General features: G+C 36.2%; 1 protein-coding gene across 3 annotated transcripts in view; it reads left to right on the forward strand.

Moving 5' to 3' along the window:
* Positions 1 to 16,562, forward strand: part of AGPS (alkylglycerone phosphate synthase) — a 134,196-nt gene that overhangs the window by 20,778 nt on the left and 96,856 nt on the right. For all 3 annotated transcript variants that reach the window (XM_035698686.2, XM_049106174.1, XM_035698681.2), the window contains exon 2: positions 10,533 to 10,622. In XM_035698686.2, the coding sequence (XP_035554579.1) occupies positions 10,533 to 10,622 (90 nt within the window). The remainder of the gene's footprint in view (positions 1 to 10,532; positions 10,623 to 16,562) is intronic.

The following is a 16,562-nucleotide window of genomic DNA, read 5'->3' on the forward strand; positions in this document are numbered from 1 at the left end:
GTCCTAGTGGTGTTAAGGGACAAGTCTAGGGCCACTGCAAGCTTGTGGTTGGGTAGTGTCAGCAGTCCCACCTGGTGCCTGCCCTCAGCCTGGGGCTGTATTCACACTGACCCGCAGGTTGCTCTCCCCACACTGTCCCTGAGAGGCTTTCATTTGTGGACAGCGTGGGCAGTTAGACCAGATAGATGCCTTCTCCCAGTCCAGGACTAATCAGAAGGGCATATTCTGCACTGCCAGCTATAAAGTTTGCTGCTGGGACTGCAGGCAACTCACTGGTGTATAGGTTATATTTCCCTCTCCCCAGGACAAGTCACTTTAAGTGGCACTGGTCTCTGTTGGAGTTGCTTGCAAGGAGTGTTGGGGCAGGAGCTGCTTTGGAGAGACACCTGCTGAATGGGTTGGGTTGGGTGGGGTGAATCCAAAGGAGAACATTTACAGGGTGCCTGGTGCTAACAAGATAGATAGTGTTCTTGCTGGTTTCTGTGTCTGGCTATCTAGGCTTGGGTAGGGGGAGAGAAATGGTGCCCACCAGCATTTTTGTTCTGGAGAAGGTTCCTAAGAATTCCTGTCCTTTTAGTGCACTTCTGAGATTAATGAATAAACCCTCTTCAATATATCCTGGTGCTTTTCAAACTGCTGCTTCTATGCTGTATCTTGCTGGATTATTTATTATGCTGGCCCTTTCAGGGTGGGGACTATTTTTTAATCTTCCTTTGGGTGTCTCCCATAGCTAAACTGGCTGATCTTTAAAGGACCTAGAGTTAAGCCCTGCTGATTTGCAAAAACTCCCTAAGTTAAGCCCCACTGGTTTTCAAAGCCAAATGTTACGGAGATTTGTCTTCCGAGGGCTTCTGAACCCGGAGCGCTTAGGATGGGGTCTGATTCTTTCACTTCTCTGTGCTTGTGGTGTCCCTCCTATTTGTGGTTAGTCTCCTAAGAGGAGGGGTTGGTGGGGAAGGAGGGAGGGGTGAGCGGAAAAGATGGGGGAGCAGAGTTCGGTTATATTACATCTCTGCCTCTCCTATCTTTTTTTTTTTTTTTTTTCTCTCTCTCTCTCCTATCCTTTTTGATGTGGAAAAGTCCATTCTGCCAGTCTTTGGGTGATCTTTAGTTAAGATGCCCTAGGGTTGATGTTATCTCAGTGTGTCTTTAGGATAAGGTGAGCTCAGGATCCTCCTACTTAGCCATTGTCCCGAAACCTCATCAGTTTGTTTTTCTTTGTTGACCTTTCCTGTTTCTTAAAAGTACACTCAGATAATTTATTGAGATCATATTCAGCCCTTATCACTCTTTAGAAGCAGCTCTTAAAGCCAGTGATAACCTAATTATAAAATCCTTAGTTTTTTTCTTGACCAATTCCCAGTACTTGGTACCTAATAGCGCTTTCCTTAGCTCCCATGGTATTACACTATCTTGGTTTTCTTCCAACCCTTCTGGCCATAATTTTGCTGACTTTTTTTTCCTTTTGCTTCCTAAATTTACAAATCCTTGGGATTAATTTTTAGTCTCCCTCTCCCTCCCCCCCCCCTTTTTACATTTTCTTCCTTAATAATCTTATCTACTCAGATAGTATTAGCACTGTTAGGAGGAACTTTGACGTTTCTGTCAACTTTTATTTTCACATTTTAAATTATTGCGCATTTCTATCTGACTGTTTTGGTGAATTCTTCAACCTAGTATGCATGGATAATCCTACTACTCCACTATTTCTATTTATATCTACCCTTATTTAGACACAAGGCCAAAGTGTCTGTCATAAGGCCTTGCTGAACTCCATTCTCTCTCCCTTATCCTGGCTGTTGACAGATCAGATAGATTTTCTCTATTGAGATTGTCAAAACATTTTTATTCTTCTCCGATTGACACCAACCTAGATGAAATCTTAATTGTCTCACATCTATTGTGGTCTTCCTTTATTTTTTTCCCCCTTCAAATGATTCTCCATTCCATTACCAGACCAATCTTTGTTCAGAGAAAAGTATGAGTACTTGCTATCTGCTATATTGTGCTACATTCTAACATTAAAAAATTGTTTGACAGTTTAGTAGAGCTATATAGACAGATACGTAGACGATATGACATAGTAAGTGCTATAATCAATGTAATACAGAGGGAGCCATTAATTCTTCCTGAGGAAGATAGGAAAGGCTTTATAGGAAAAGTAACTTTCGGATTGGTTCTTGATGGATAAATAGGAGTTTTCTAGAGAGAGAAGGACATTTCAGATGAGGGATATTCACATACATATGTAAGTACAAAGGCAGGCAAACATAGAGGTCATGGTGTGTATGAGGAAATGTGATAGTTTTCAGTGTGGCTAGAAGAATGTAGTCTGGAACCAGATTGCAAAGGACGTTGTATGCTATGTTAAAGAATTGGAATTTCGGGATCCCTGGGTGGCGCAGTGGTTTGGCGCCTGCCTTTGGCCCAGGGCGCGATCCTGGAGACCCGGGATCGAATCCCACGTCGGGCTCCCGGTGCATGGAGCCTGCTTCTCCCTCTGCCTGTGTCTCTGCCTCTCTCTCTCTGTGTGTGACTATCATAAATAAAAAAAAATAAAAATAAAAAAAATAAAAAAGAATTGGAATTTCATCCACATTGGAAAGCAGCAAAATTTTAAAGTAGATACTGTTAGATTTTTACTTTGGTGGCAGCATGAAACATAGAAAATACTGGTTTGATCCCAAATTTGCTCCCTATTGATTATTGAAGTAATAAAGCTTAATCTCTATAATTTGGCATTCAAAGTTCTATGCTGATCTCCATGACCATCTTGCATATTCTCTATGCTTCAGCCATTTATTAGCATGGGAAAAGTCTTTGTGTTTTTCTGCTTCTGCTTGATTATTGAATTTCTGTCATCTTCCAAAGCAACTGAAAGTGACTTCCTCTCAGCTAGAGATAAATACTGTGTTCTCTGAGCTCTTGTAATACTTTGTGCTCCACTTGTGGCAGTCAGTGAGTGCACTGAAATCAACTTGGTAGTTAAGAAGGGTTGGAGCCAGAAGACCAAGATTTAAATCCTTGGCGTGTCATATACTATTTGTGTTACCCTGGGCAAGCTACTAGCTCTTTCTAACCCTTTCTTATGTTTTATTTTTTTAAAAATTTTATTTATTTCCTTGAGAGAGAGTATGCACAAGCAAGAGAGAGAGCGTGACTGGGGAGGAAAGGCAGCAGGAGAGGAAGAAGTGGACTCCCTGCTGAATAGGGAGCCTGATGAAGGGCTGGATCTCAGAAGCCCAGGATCATGACCTGAGCGGAAGGCAAAAGCTTAACCAACGGAGTCACCCAGGCGCCCCCTTTCTTAAGTTTTAAGTAGGAATAATAACACCTGTATTATTAATCTTGCATATGTTAATGTGAAAAAGAAGCCAGGTAATGACTATAAAACTCTTAGCTTTACAGTATTATGCAATATTACTACTATTGCAGTATATTGTATAGAAGGAGTAAGAAGAATCCAGTGCTGAAATAATGTCTGAAGGTGAAAATAAAAGCAATGGCAACCATGCCATTTTCATATCAAGAACAAATTTCTAATAAATACCACCTTATGCGTTAGGGAGAAAAGGAAGAACTCAAAGAGTAAAGAGGATTGGCAATTTCTTGTACTGCACGATGTGCTCATTGTCAGTACGATGCACACGGTGGTCACCATTGTGCTTCTTGTCATTTGCAAGTGTTCTCAGAGGCTCTTAGGAGTCATGGCCCCCTGCTGCCTCTACCTGGTGTGTGGCCTTGGTGAACACATATTATTGGATTTGTTTTTTGTTTTTGTTTTTTTGTTTGTTAAAGATTTTATTTATTTTATTCATGAGACACACACACACAGAGGCAGAGACATAGGCAGAGGGAGAAGTAGGCTCCTGTGGGGAATGTGATACGGGATTTGATCCCAGGATCCTGGGATCACAACCTGAGCCAAAGGAAGATACTCAACCACTGAGCCACCCCGGTGCCCCCGTATATTTGAATTTGAATAGACATTGTGCTAAAGACAAGTTATTTGATAAACCATTGTATTAATTTTTATGCATTGTAAGCCTTTTAACATGTATAAAGTAGGAAAATTTCTGTATCAGGTTGACTTTCCTGAAATTTGCCTCAGAAAGTAGTATTTCTATATAGCCTTCATCCCCCCTTACAGGATAATCCTTTGCAAAATTTGGGTATAGACCTATCTACCTCTTCCGCATGTAACCAATCTTCATTTCCTGTCTCTGCCTTTCCCGTCTTCTACATGGTGAGTTCCCTCACTTTGCCCTCGTGCTGCCTTGTTTGTTGCAGAATTCTACTCACCTCCATCCTCTCCTATAGTGCAGTGAATTTAAAGTTGTCTCCTTCTCCCCTACTAGTTCCAGTCCCTTCTGATTTTGATAGAGTTTGGGAGAGAGTAACTTGATAAACTGTTTACATTAAGGCTTTGTATTCCTTTTTGACTATTCAGCAGATGAATAGTCTGTGCACTTTTCCTCATGCCTTAAGGCAGTGCTTACACATTTATGGTCTGTGGATAGCTGGCATCAGAATTTCCTGGTGGTTTTGTTTAGAATGTTTATATTCTGAGACCCCACCTTCAGAGATTCTAATCATTGGCTAGGTCTAGAGTGACATCCTGAACTCTGCTTTTAAAATTAGTACCCAAAGTGATTTTTATACTCCCGAGATATTTGGGAACCTCGATGGTGACTATGATTGGGCCACGATTTTATCTTTTTTTCTCCCTCCAGACTTTGTGGGGTTCATTTTTTTCTGTGGGTTTGCCAGAAGCAGAGATAACAATTCCAGCTATTTATCATTTAAAGTAGAAGGGGCTGCTTATTATTGTTATTTTTTAAGCTTTTAAAATTTATTTATTCATGAGAGACACACAGAGAGAGGCAGAGACATAGGCAAAGGGAGAAGCAGACTTCCATGTGGGGAGCCTGATGTGGGACTCCATCCCAGACTCTGGGATTGTGCCCTGAGCCAAAGGCAGCCACTCATCCGCTGAGCCACCCAGGCATGCCTGCTTACTATTATATTAAATAGGAAAGCCCCACTGGTTATAAGCATGAATACTATGTATATTAAGCAGGCATGGATTTTAGTCTTGACTTTTCAGGGTCTTATCAAGATTATTGGGTTGTACCCTGGAAGACAGCTGAGAAAGGGAACTCAGAAGCTTGGTTTCTTTTTTTTTTTTTTTTTTTTTTAAATTTATTTATGATAGTCACACAGAGAGAGAGAGAGAGGGAGAGAGAGGGAGAAGCAGGCTCCATGCACCAGGAGCCCGACGTGGGACTCGATCCTGGGTCCCCAGGATCGCACCCTGGGCTAAAGGCAGGCGCTAAACCACTGTGCCACTCAGGGATCCCCAGAAGCTTGGTTTCTGTTGTAAAATGGCATACAGACTTTTAAAGACATTTCTATTTTTTGGTTGTTGTTTGCAGAAATGTAAGACTGTATGAAAAACATCTTTGGTTACTTACAGATTGGTCACTATAATAAGCTTGTGATATTCCTATTTCAATTACTAGTGAGCAGGGAAGGAGCAATTAAAGTGAATTGACATTTTCCAGCTGATGGTAGACAAAGTCTGGAATTTGCTGCCTAAACTGCCATATTGATTAGACTACAAGTGGACAGTGGAGGGAGTAGAACATGAAGTTTAGAGTACTCTATAGTTTTGCTATTAAGTTTTTAGAAATAATTTTGTAGGACTTGTAGACTAGATATGATATTTAAATTTATTTTAAAACGTATACATTTTTTTAAAAACGTATACATTTTAAATTAAGTTTATAATTAGACAGTTTATAGTTTTCTCCCCTCATTAGCCCTTTATATATCTAATGGTAACTTTAATTTTTTTTTTGATCAAAGAAGTTAGTAGGATTATTATTTCATTTACAGGAATTTTTTTGTAGCAGATCTTTTCAGGGATATATTTGTTTTATTGTTCAAATGTTGGTATCTTTCTCAACACTTTCTTACTTTGCTTTCAAGATTTCCTTTAGGTTTTTTGGGTCTTAAGGTAATTAAGCACACACCTGGTAATAAGGATTTTTTACTAATACATATTGTACTACATATAGGATTAGTTTGAATTTATGTGATACTGAGCATGGTTAGTTAGAAATCCAGCATTGAGCTTGGTTTTGGCTCAGGTCATGATCTCAGGGTCCTAAGATCAAGCCCTGCAGTGGACTCTGTGCGAGGCAGGGGTCTGCTGGATATTCTTTCAATCCTTCTCCCTCTGCCCCTGCACCTCCGTGCATACGCACACATTCTCTCTCTCTCAAAGAAATAAGTCTCTAAAAAAAAAAAAAAAAAAATCCAGCATCGAGGCTTAAGTTTTGTACTCAAGTTTTTCTTTTTCTTTTTTTTTTTTTTAAATCTTTTAATTTTTTTTTTTTTATTATTTTTATTTTATGATAGGCACACAGTGAGAGAGAGAGAGGCAGACACAGGCAGAGGGAGAAGCAGGCTCCATGCACCGGGAGCCCGACGTGGGATTCGATCCCGGGTCTCCAGGATCGCGCCCCGGGCCAAAGGCAGGCGCCAAACCGCTGCGCCACCCAGGGATCCCAAGTTTTTATTTTTCTAAAAGCTCTAAGATCATATTATCTTTTTCTCAGAGAGATAAAAATTTGATTTTTATCTGAACTAACTAGTGAAGTATTTTTATTATAATTTTGATTATTGGAATTATATTGGAGAAATTTCTTTTATTTTAGTTATCACTTAGCCAAATTTTTTATTGCTAAATCAAAATAAAATAATGGTAAAGCATATTTTTCTTTTCCATATTTTCTAGAAAATAGAAATAGTAATGGTAGAAACCATGCATTTATATCAGGATGCTTGCAATTTATTATTAGAGGAGTAGTAGTCTATGTATATGCAGAGACTTAAAAGTGAATATCTCCCGTTTTAAGAAAATACCTCTGGTTTCCATAATAATAATGTTAAGTCTAAATACTTCAGTTAAAAATTGTGCAAACAGCACGGGGAAATGCAGGCTATGGAGTGTGTATATCATGGGAGAATGCTGCCACCTGGTGTGTATATGATGCTATCTTATGTCTCCGTTGGCTTTTGTTACGCCAGCTGATAATACAAAGGGCTTTCTTCACCATTTGGTAATATGGTTAGATGAGTAAATGTGTAAAACATTTATTTTTTTCATTTTTAATGTAGTAAAATCAATCCAACTTTCTTTTTTCTTGGCAGAAGAAAGGTCTCGTATTTTGAAGATATTAAATCTGGTGTCATTAGCTCTGAGAATTGGAAAGTCTGAGGGATCAGTGTGGTTTATCTCTGGGATTAGTAGAAAAATGAATCCTTTTATTTGAATCTTATGGAATGTTGATGATTCTTTGATCATTCTTCATTTCAGTGCTTTCCATGCTTTGGGATCATTATTCTGAATGCCAGAATTCATTATACTATAGATAAAGGAAGTAAGGGCATGGGGCTTAATGACACAGCCATAGTCCTTGATTTTTAAATGTCAAGTGCAGAAGAATGACTATAATAATAACATGTAATAGTGCTTTGAAAAATATTGATGTCATGCAAAAAGTATCCATTAAATCATTTTGGTTACTTGAGGGCATGACTTAGTGCGTTTCAGATATTACCTCTCACAAAACTGGGGGTTCACTTTCAGATGCTCACAACTAGCTTAGCTGTGTAATCATGATTGCTTCTCTGGGCATAAGTTTCTTCATCTGAAAAATGAGCAGTTGAACTGAGTGATTTCTAAGGATCTTTTTTAGCTTTAAAATTCTAATGACTATAAAGTTTTATTCTTAACTTTTAAAATGTTAATGCTATAATGCCCTTCAAGTAACTTATTATATTCTTCTGCATAAGAAATTATTTTTAAAGTTTAATGTAATCACATAGTTGTATTTAACTGTCATAAAGTATATTAGTAATTTGAGGGGATACCTGTGTACAGAGGTTTAAAACCAGAAACCTTGGAAATTTGCCTATTTTTTATTTAATATGTGAGGTACTTGAAGATACCAGAAGGCTAGTTTTGGAGTAACCTAGATTTTAAATATACACTATTTTAAGCAACATAACACTATTGAGGCGGAGGGGAGCACAAATGGATGCCAAATGCCTACATTTCAACTTCTGGGAAGACTCCAAAATTTGGTATAAGTATGATAATGGTATATAAATGGTAATGGTATAAGTATCATAGGCAGAATTTTCTAATTGAGATGATAAGAGTGGAAAAAAAACAAAAAAAAACCAACCTTTAGCCTATAGTTGAAAACTTGAGAATTCTTTAGGTTATTACCCAACTGAGAAGTTAAGGCCAGTGATTCTTCAGAATGTAAATCTCTTCATTTTTGAGTGCACAGCAGCAGATATTTCCTGCTTCCCTTGATTCATTTTTCTTGTGCAGTGCTAAGAGTGAACACATGTAATCAGGTTTCACTTTTTACTTTGAGGCCATATGGAAATAATTTTTTAAAATTCTGAGCATAATTTTAAAGAAAATGATTCTTGTTGTTAAGCTGTGTAAACATGCCAAATTCAACATCTGTACTGAAATAATTTCCCAGTGCCTAGTGATTGTAATACCAAAGCAGAATGACTATATTGATATTTCTGCATTTATATTAACACCAAACTATTGTTTTGTACAGACTTCATGACAAATGTTTAAATTCACCAATAAAATGTATTTCACAAATAAAAATTTATGCACATAAAACATAAAGTAAAAATGTTAATTAGAATGTGCATATCATCCTCATGTAAACTATTATGGAAAACAAAATATTAAGTAAATTATACTTCATAAAAGGAAGAGAATTTAATTATGAAAAAAAGTGAAGTGGATGATAACTTAATCAATTTTAGGAAATGTAATCTAAAGAAAATGGGAAGTCAGATTTTCCAAAAGCTCTTTTCCAGAACCTCCCTCTTCAATGAGGTAGGAATGTGAAATCAGAAGTAAACATTGGGTGATAATTCACAGCAGGCTCACCTACAAATCCAGTCTCTGGATTGATACTCTTGAGATATTTTTGAATACTTTGTTTTTGTATAGGAACTCAAGTTTTTATGATAACAAACTAGTTTTAAAGAGCATGCCCAGTTTTTTTTCCTTACTTTTATGTATGTATGGAGACCAATTAATGACCTGTACTTGGTTCAGTTGTGTTACGTTGTTAGCGTTGTACTTGTTAAAATCTTTGAATTGGATGAAGAATTATGATTGTAATAAAAAATTTGCTTGTCAGTTGTCATGTTCTTCCTTGGGAATTACGGAGAATTAGAATGCTTTCTAAAGAATATATCTTTATTTTGACATTTAAAAAAATTGAGATATAATTGACATGTAATTAATTTCAGATGTATAACATAATGATTCAAAATCTGTATATATTGTGAAAAGATCACCACAATAAGTCTGGTTAACATCTATCTATCTCCACACATATTTACATATTTTTTCTTGTGATCTATTTTGAAATTCTAATGCAGCAAATAACTTTCTATATAGAGTTTTTTTCAAGTATTTTCATGATAGGCTGCATAAATGAATTTGCAATAAAATTTGTTGCCCTGATATACTAGGGTACTATGCTAAACCATGTACTAAATGCTGACAGACTGCTTCAGCGTGATCGCTTGTTGTGTTCTGCACAGGCCTAGACCTATCTTTTCTTATGTAATGTTCAAAATTTAAGGAGTCATCGATTCTGATGAAAACGATTATTAAGACAATGAAATACTAGCATTTTGGAAATGAAAATATAGTTTTAGGATATTAAAAACTGGTGTAGTCGTTAACTTAATATGTAGGTCAAGGTAGAAATTGGTAGTTCCATGGAAGTTGGTGGGTTTAGAATGTTTGTAAACCTGGCTCTCAGATTTTTATTTTAAATCTTTTTAATTAAATGTCTACTACTAGGAGTATCTACTAATTAACTTACTCTGTAAATTGGTCATTTTTCTAATATATACACAATTTGGGTTTTTTAAAAAAGATTTTATTTATTTATTCATGAGATACAGAGAGAGAGGCAGAGACACAGGCACAGGGAGAAGCAGGCCACCTGCAGGGAGCCTGACGTGGGACTCGATCCTGGGACTCTGGGGTTCCCTCCGTAAGCTGAAGGCAGACCCTTAACCACTGAGCCACCCAGGCGTCCTGCAAAAATTTGCTTGTTATTCAAGTTTTATTTTAATTGCAGAGTTTTTTAGTCCATCCTATAATGTAAACTAATAATGTACAAATTGATGCATATTTATACTCTGTATTTTTCTCTTTTGTTCCTTCGTTTTCCTCTGAATGCATTAAATTTAATAGTTGTTGCCCTTCATGAAGCAGGTGCTGCTCATCAGAGTGATTCTGTATTTAAAAATAAAGACATTTTGATATATATTCTATTTAAACTAATGTATTATTAGTAGGATAGGTCTTTTAAATGATAGTGAAAGTTAATGTCAATGATATGCTGTTCAATTTTGAGATGTTTAGTCTAGGTCTAACATATTTTTTTTATTATTATTAGGCAAGAAGTTATGAAATGGAATGGATGGGGATATAATGATTCCAAGTTCTTCTTCAATAAGAAAGGCCAAGTTGAGTTGACTGGGAAAAGGTAACCAGTTGGTTTATTATTTTGTTCCTTTTTTCTTTTTTCTATAAAAAAATTTAAACATAAGTAACAAACATTATCATGTTAAATAGTAGACATACATAAAAATTTCCTCCCTAAATTTAAAATTATTAATGTTTTGACATAATTGCTCCTTCTTTTGTCTGTAATATTTTAAATTCTGGCATTGTCACATCACTTCTAAATATTTACATATGTCTCCTTTAAAAATATAAGGACCTAATATTAGCTAATCATAATAATACCATTATCACACTCCCCAAAATAAGAGAAATTTTATATCTGATTATCGAGTCCACATTTCACTGGTTATCTAAAAAATGTTATTTTATAGGTAGTTTGTTTGAATCAGGATCCAAAAAGGCCTCTTTAGTCATTGTACCACCCAATCTCCATGTCATTGACTTGTTTAAAGTAACTCCATGTTTAGGAATGGGAATTTACTATTGGGTGTGGGTTATTTTGGAAGGTGGACAATTTTAGGTCTTTGTGAATATAAATAGTATTTTTAAAATTAGTTTTCTGAGATACATTAGGGAAGAAGTAATTAAGAAAGCAATTATAAAAAAAGAAAAAGCAATTATTTGTGTGATATCCTTCACATTTCTGAAATATTTTTGGTAATGTGTGGATAAGAATTTTAAAGAATATTTGTATTGTACTGTTCCAGATGCAGATAGAATTGTAAAGTAAGTTCTTAGTTGATTTTAAGAACTGATTCTGCCAAAGGTGGTGTTTTGGATGGTTTGTTCTTTGAATTTTGGTAATAACTTTTGAAAGGACAGTATTTGCAAACACGTTAAGTATTGAATGCTGGCTCTATAAATTAAAAATTGAGAGTAGGTGAAAAATTAGATCAGATATAGTTTGAATCTGTTCCTGTATTTTGCTTTGACTTAATATCTGTTAGGCATTAATATGCTTAGGTTAATATTTTTAAAACTTATATGGCATGTCAATATATTGCAATATCAGGAAGAAAAGTTTTATTCCTTTGGGGAAAGTCTTTCTTTGCAACATAATCATTCCAGTTTTCTGGCTTAAATATACTTTATACCTGAAATAAAACTTCAGGAGTAGTAATTAGGAACCAATTAAAATAAAGGTGTGAAATGTACATTTCCTCTTTAGTAGTATTAGAAAAACAAATATTCTCATTCCTGTCATTAAGTGTGACTGAGCATGATGTTGGTGGAGGCTTACCTGAGAAATTGTGTAATTCAGGTAGAAAGAATTTCTGGTTAAAATTAAGTTTACCAGTGTTCTAAATGTTGAATGTTTTGTGTTTTAAATGGAATAACGTCTAATATAGTAGAAACTTGTCTTTGTAGAAACTGGCTTTGCAAAATCTCCTGAGGGGAGGAGAAGTAAATCTTCTGAACTTAGAAAATCAGTCTCCTCTCCTCTTAGACACTGTCTTCATTTCTTTCCCTCTTTGGACCTTGAAAGCATTGCATCTTTATTCTGTTGGAGGGGAAAAATGGTCATTTGTGCACAGTGCTATTGAAAGCATTAGACACCTACTGATTTCTGTAGGTACTATAGGCTGTTTAGTGGTTTGTGTTAGAAGTGTATTTGTGCAAAATGATCAGTCACAGAAAATTTCACAAATAATTATATTTTAGTGGTGCCATGGGTTCAGAGTCTGGTTTTTATTTTAGGTGTTCTGGCACTAGATTTGTCCGTTTTCACAGAGAGGATCAGGTTGTAGAAGACTGACACATGTGCCAGATATACTTATTAAAAAAAACATTAGAACCTTGTATATTCATTTATGTTTAAATTATTCCTTTTTCCTTGTATAGAGCACTTGTTACTGCCCTTCATGATATTAAGATACATAGAACATAAAATTTGTAATTTAGATATTTGGACAGCATAGATTCACAGCAAAGGGGATTCGGTGGTCTTAAAAGAGATTTTTTTTTTAATTTTTATTTATTTATGATAGTCACACACAGAGAGAGAGAGAGAGAGAGAGAGAGGCAGAGGCAGAGACACAGACAGAGGAAGAAGCAGGCTCCATGCACCGACGTGGGATTCGATCCTGGGTCTCTAGGATCGCGCTCTGGGCCAAAGGCAGGTGCCAAACCACTGCGCCACCCAGGGATCCCAAAAGAGATTTTTTTTAAAAGAGATTTTTATCCAGGTTGTAAGAGAACCAAAGAACGTATTTGTTTGGCTTCTGACTTTGGAAGATTGCTGCTGCTGCCACTTTAACCAGAATTAGTCCTTAAAGGTTTCATTTCTTTGCATTAACTCCTGAGTTAGATCCGGTGGGAGAAAAGGGAAGAGAATGGGGTACGTCTGACTAGCAGAGCCTACAAGTGAGACTGATAAGGTGGATGTCAGGCACGTTTGCTTTAGTGGAAGGTATAGCCTTTGCTTTTCACTAAGACTAATCTAGAGGGTAATTCTCCAGATACAGAAATAGAATTTAAATGCTCTAGGATTAAATATGTGCTACATAAACTATTTAATAACTAAAACCAATAACTAAATAGTATTCAGTTCCCATTTTAGTGCTTTCAGAAGTACCATTACCTTGTCACAGACAGGATAATAAACTGGATGGAATTGGATCATAGCTTTCTGTAAATCTAGTCTAGCCTCCCAGGGATAATGGTTGAATTCATAGATTTCTTCAGTTTTTATCAGAAAACATCGTTCTATAGCTATTACTTGAGCTCCTACTGAATTATCTTAAAATAACCATTAAGGGGGTAGCCCCGGTGGCGTAGCGGTTTAGTGCTGCCTGCAGCCCAGGGCGTGATCCTGGAGACCCTGGATCGAGTCCCATGTCAGGCTCTGTGCATGGAGCCTGCTTCTCCCTCTACCTGTGTCTCTGCCTCTCTCTCTCAGTCTCTATGAATAAATAAATAAAATATTTAAAAAATAACCATTAAGATGGATAGTGATATTTTCTCAAAAAGAATTAGGGGTTTGAGGATGAGAGAGGTTAAATACCTTACTTGAGGTCACTTGCTCAGTGGGAAATTGGGATTAAAACCCAAGTGTTTTTAAGCTTCGGTCTTGTGCTGTTTCTGTTGTACTGGGCATCTGCAGATAACCATATTCACCCGTTGTATTGGTCTTGTTTTCTCTCCAAACTCTGAGAGCACTTTATAGTAGCATTCCACCTACTGAGAAGAGTTAGTCATATGGTAAAAAAATTACCCCATGACAGAAATTCCTATTTTTCCAGTGAAAGGCACAGAGCAGAAGCAAAAGAAGGTTGTGATATTCTTAAAAGAGAAAGTGGAATTTATGACTGACTATAAAGGATGAGTTCCAAGAAAACACTGATTAGGCTGAATGGTATTAATTCACCATTTTGTATTAATAATATTAGATTGTGAAGACAATTTTTGGAATTCTTTCTAAAGGCTTTTTATTCTGGTATTGTAGTGGACTGAACAAATCACAGACCTTTTGTTTCTCTAAGTGCATAGAAAACATGAATAAAATGTCCTAAGAAAGAAGTAAAACAGGGCTGGGGAAAAAGAGGAATTCTTAGGTACCAGAAACCAAGAGTGAATTTCAGTGAAAATTTATGAAGGTTCCCTTATTTCTGAACCAAAGACATTGAAAAGATAAATTCTTATAAGCAGTGTAGTTGACTGTGTATATGTGTGTAACACTGGCATTTCAAACCCAGCCATTAAATTAGTATATGTGCTGCTGAAGTGAGCACTCCAGCCATTAAATTAGAAGCCGTTATTGTAAACTGTTACAGATCTTTGGGAAAAATCAGGAATTTTTTCCTGAATGGGGTCTTCTATTCTAAACATTTTTATAGTTTGTCAGTTTATAAGTCCCTAGATTTTATTATCTTGCCATTCTTTCTCCTTCTAAATATTGATGAATTGAGTCCTCCTGGGTTTAAGCAGCAGAGCTAATGCTGTATATTACTACAAACTAAAATTTTTGAACAGTGTCATTATTGAATTTAACATTAATTGGTGCTTACAAAGTGCAAAGTTAGTGTTTAAATTGAGAGAATTTGTTTTGATTTGTTGTACTTTATATTTCTGTGGCATAATTTTTCATTAAAAATTTTGCCTGATTATAAAAAGATTTTTAAATTTCTTAGCAGTTGTGGAACTCACTCTGAGGATAGATGTATCTACTAATATTTTGCTGCCTCTGTGCAGTGCCACAGAGTGAAAGTACTTTGTCTTTAGTCACAGTAAATTCTGATGTGCACCTGCTTCTTGAATATTTATGTTCTCAGAATTTTTTTTCCACAAAGAAAGGGATCACAAAGTGATTTCTTTGGTCCTGAAAACTTCCCCTGGTTTTGTATTTTCTACAATATAGTTTAATTCTGTCCTGAGGGAAGGTGGTGAGTTGATCCCACCTTATATTTTACAATGAGAACCATTTCTTAAAATTCTCAAACTTATCTTCAGTCATGACTAAAGATCTGTTCAGTAGTCACCCTTTTTCAATAACTGGAATAGGTACCTGGCTTTCTTCTTATCACATTCCTGGCAAAAGTTGTGTGTTTCCTGCCTATATAGTCATCCTACCAATTAAGTGTCTTTGTAGCTTTGACTAAACTAGGTTGTAGCTTAATTTCTTTTTTTGTTTTTTTTTAGGTTCTAAGTTTCTTAAGAGCATAAGTTATGATACCAATTCTCTGTATCCTGCAATGCTCAGTACAGTCTTGAGTGTTAAATGATGTTTATAGTTCTGAATATAAATCTAAATTATTTTACTGTAATGTAATATTCAAGTTATTCCATGGTTGTTTCTTAAGTTAAATACTTCTAATTCCTTACTTTTCTTATAATGTTTGTTTTCAGTCCATTTACTTCCTTGGCTTCAAAGTTTGCATTTTTGCTTTATGATACTTTAGGAGATTTTTGGAGCCCTTGGCAGTATGCTAGGCTTTATGATAATTAAGTTAGGCTTCCTTTACTGTTTTTCAAATCCTAGGACATCAGATGCAAGAAAAAGTACAGTTGAAACAGTTGAAAAGTTTACATTCTGACATGAAAGTCCTTGAACTGCATGTTTTGTGCTGGAATTGTAGATAATGGAGCAAAGTCTTTTTTTTGTTTTTTTGTTTTTTTTTTAGAAACATAGTTTTCTTTTTTAAAGATTTTCTTTATTTGTTTGAGAGAAAGAGAGGAAGTGAGAGCTTCCGTGCACATGCACACACTTGCGCACAGGCAGGGGTTAGGAAGAGAGAGGGAGAAGCAAGCTCCCCGCTGAGCAGGGAGCCTGCTGGGGGGGTTCAATCCCAGGATCCTAAGATCATGATCCGAGCTGAGGGCAGATGCTTAACGGACTGAACCACCCACCTGGGCACCCTGATGAGGGAACAAAGTCTTAACTCAATATTCTGTCATGCAAGATACTTCTTCAAAGTCTGAAATATTGGGGACCCCAGGTGGCTCAGCAATTTAGCGCCGCCTTCAGTCCAGGGCGTGACCCTGGGGTCCTGGAATTGAGTCCCGCATCAGGCTCCCTGCATGGAGCCTGCTTCTCCCTCTGCCTGTGTCTTTGCCTCTCTCTCTGTGTCTTTCATGAATAAATAAATAAAATCTTAAAAAAAAAAAAAAGACTCTTTCGTCCTCCCTTGCCCCTCCCTCCTCTCTAAAATAAATAAATCTTTATTTTTATTTTTTAAAATAAATCTTTAAAAAAGAAAGCCTGAAATACTGTGCATTCAGATATGAAAATGTATCTTAATGACAGAATGTAATTTTAAATTTTATACATGACAGTAACACCAACTGTATTAATTCAAGTATCTCGAAGGTGGTCACCTTTTTGTTTTATGGATACTATTATTTGTGAATTAAGGGATTCAAAAAGGTCTGAGTATGATTCTATCATGAATATCAAGGATCTAATATATTTTATGGAGACCTAAATTAATTGTACATTTAACATATAAAGACCCAGTATTAA

The sequence above is a fragment of the Canis lupus genome, chromosome 36 (assembly GCF_003254725.2).
Source record: "Canis lupus dingo isolate Sandy chromosome 36, ASM325472v2, whole genome shotgun sequence".
NCBI lineage: Eukaryota > Metazoa > Chordata > Mammalia > Carnivora > Canidae > Canis > Canis lupus.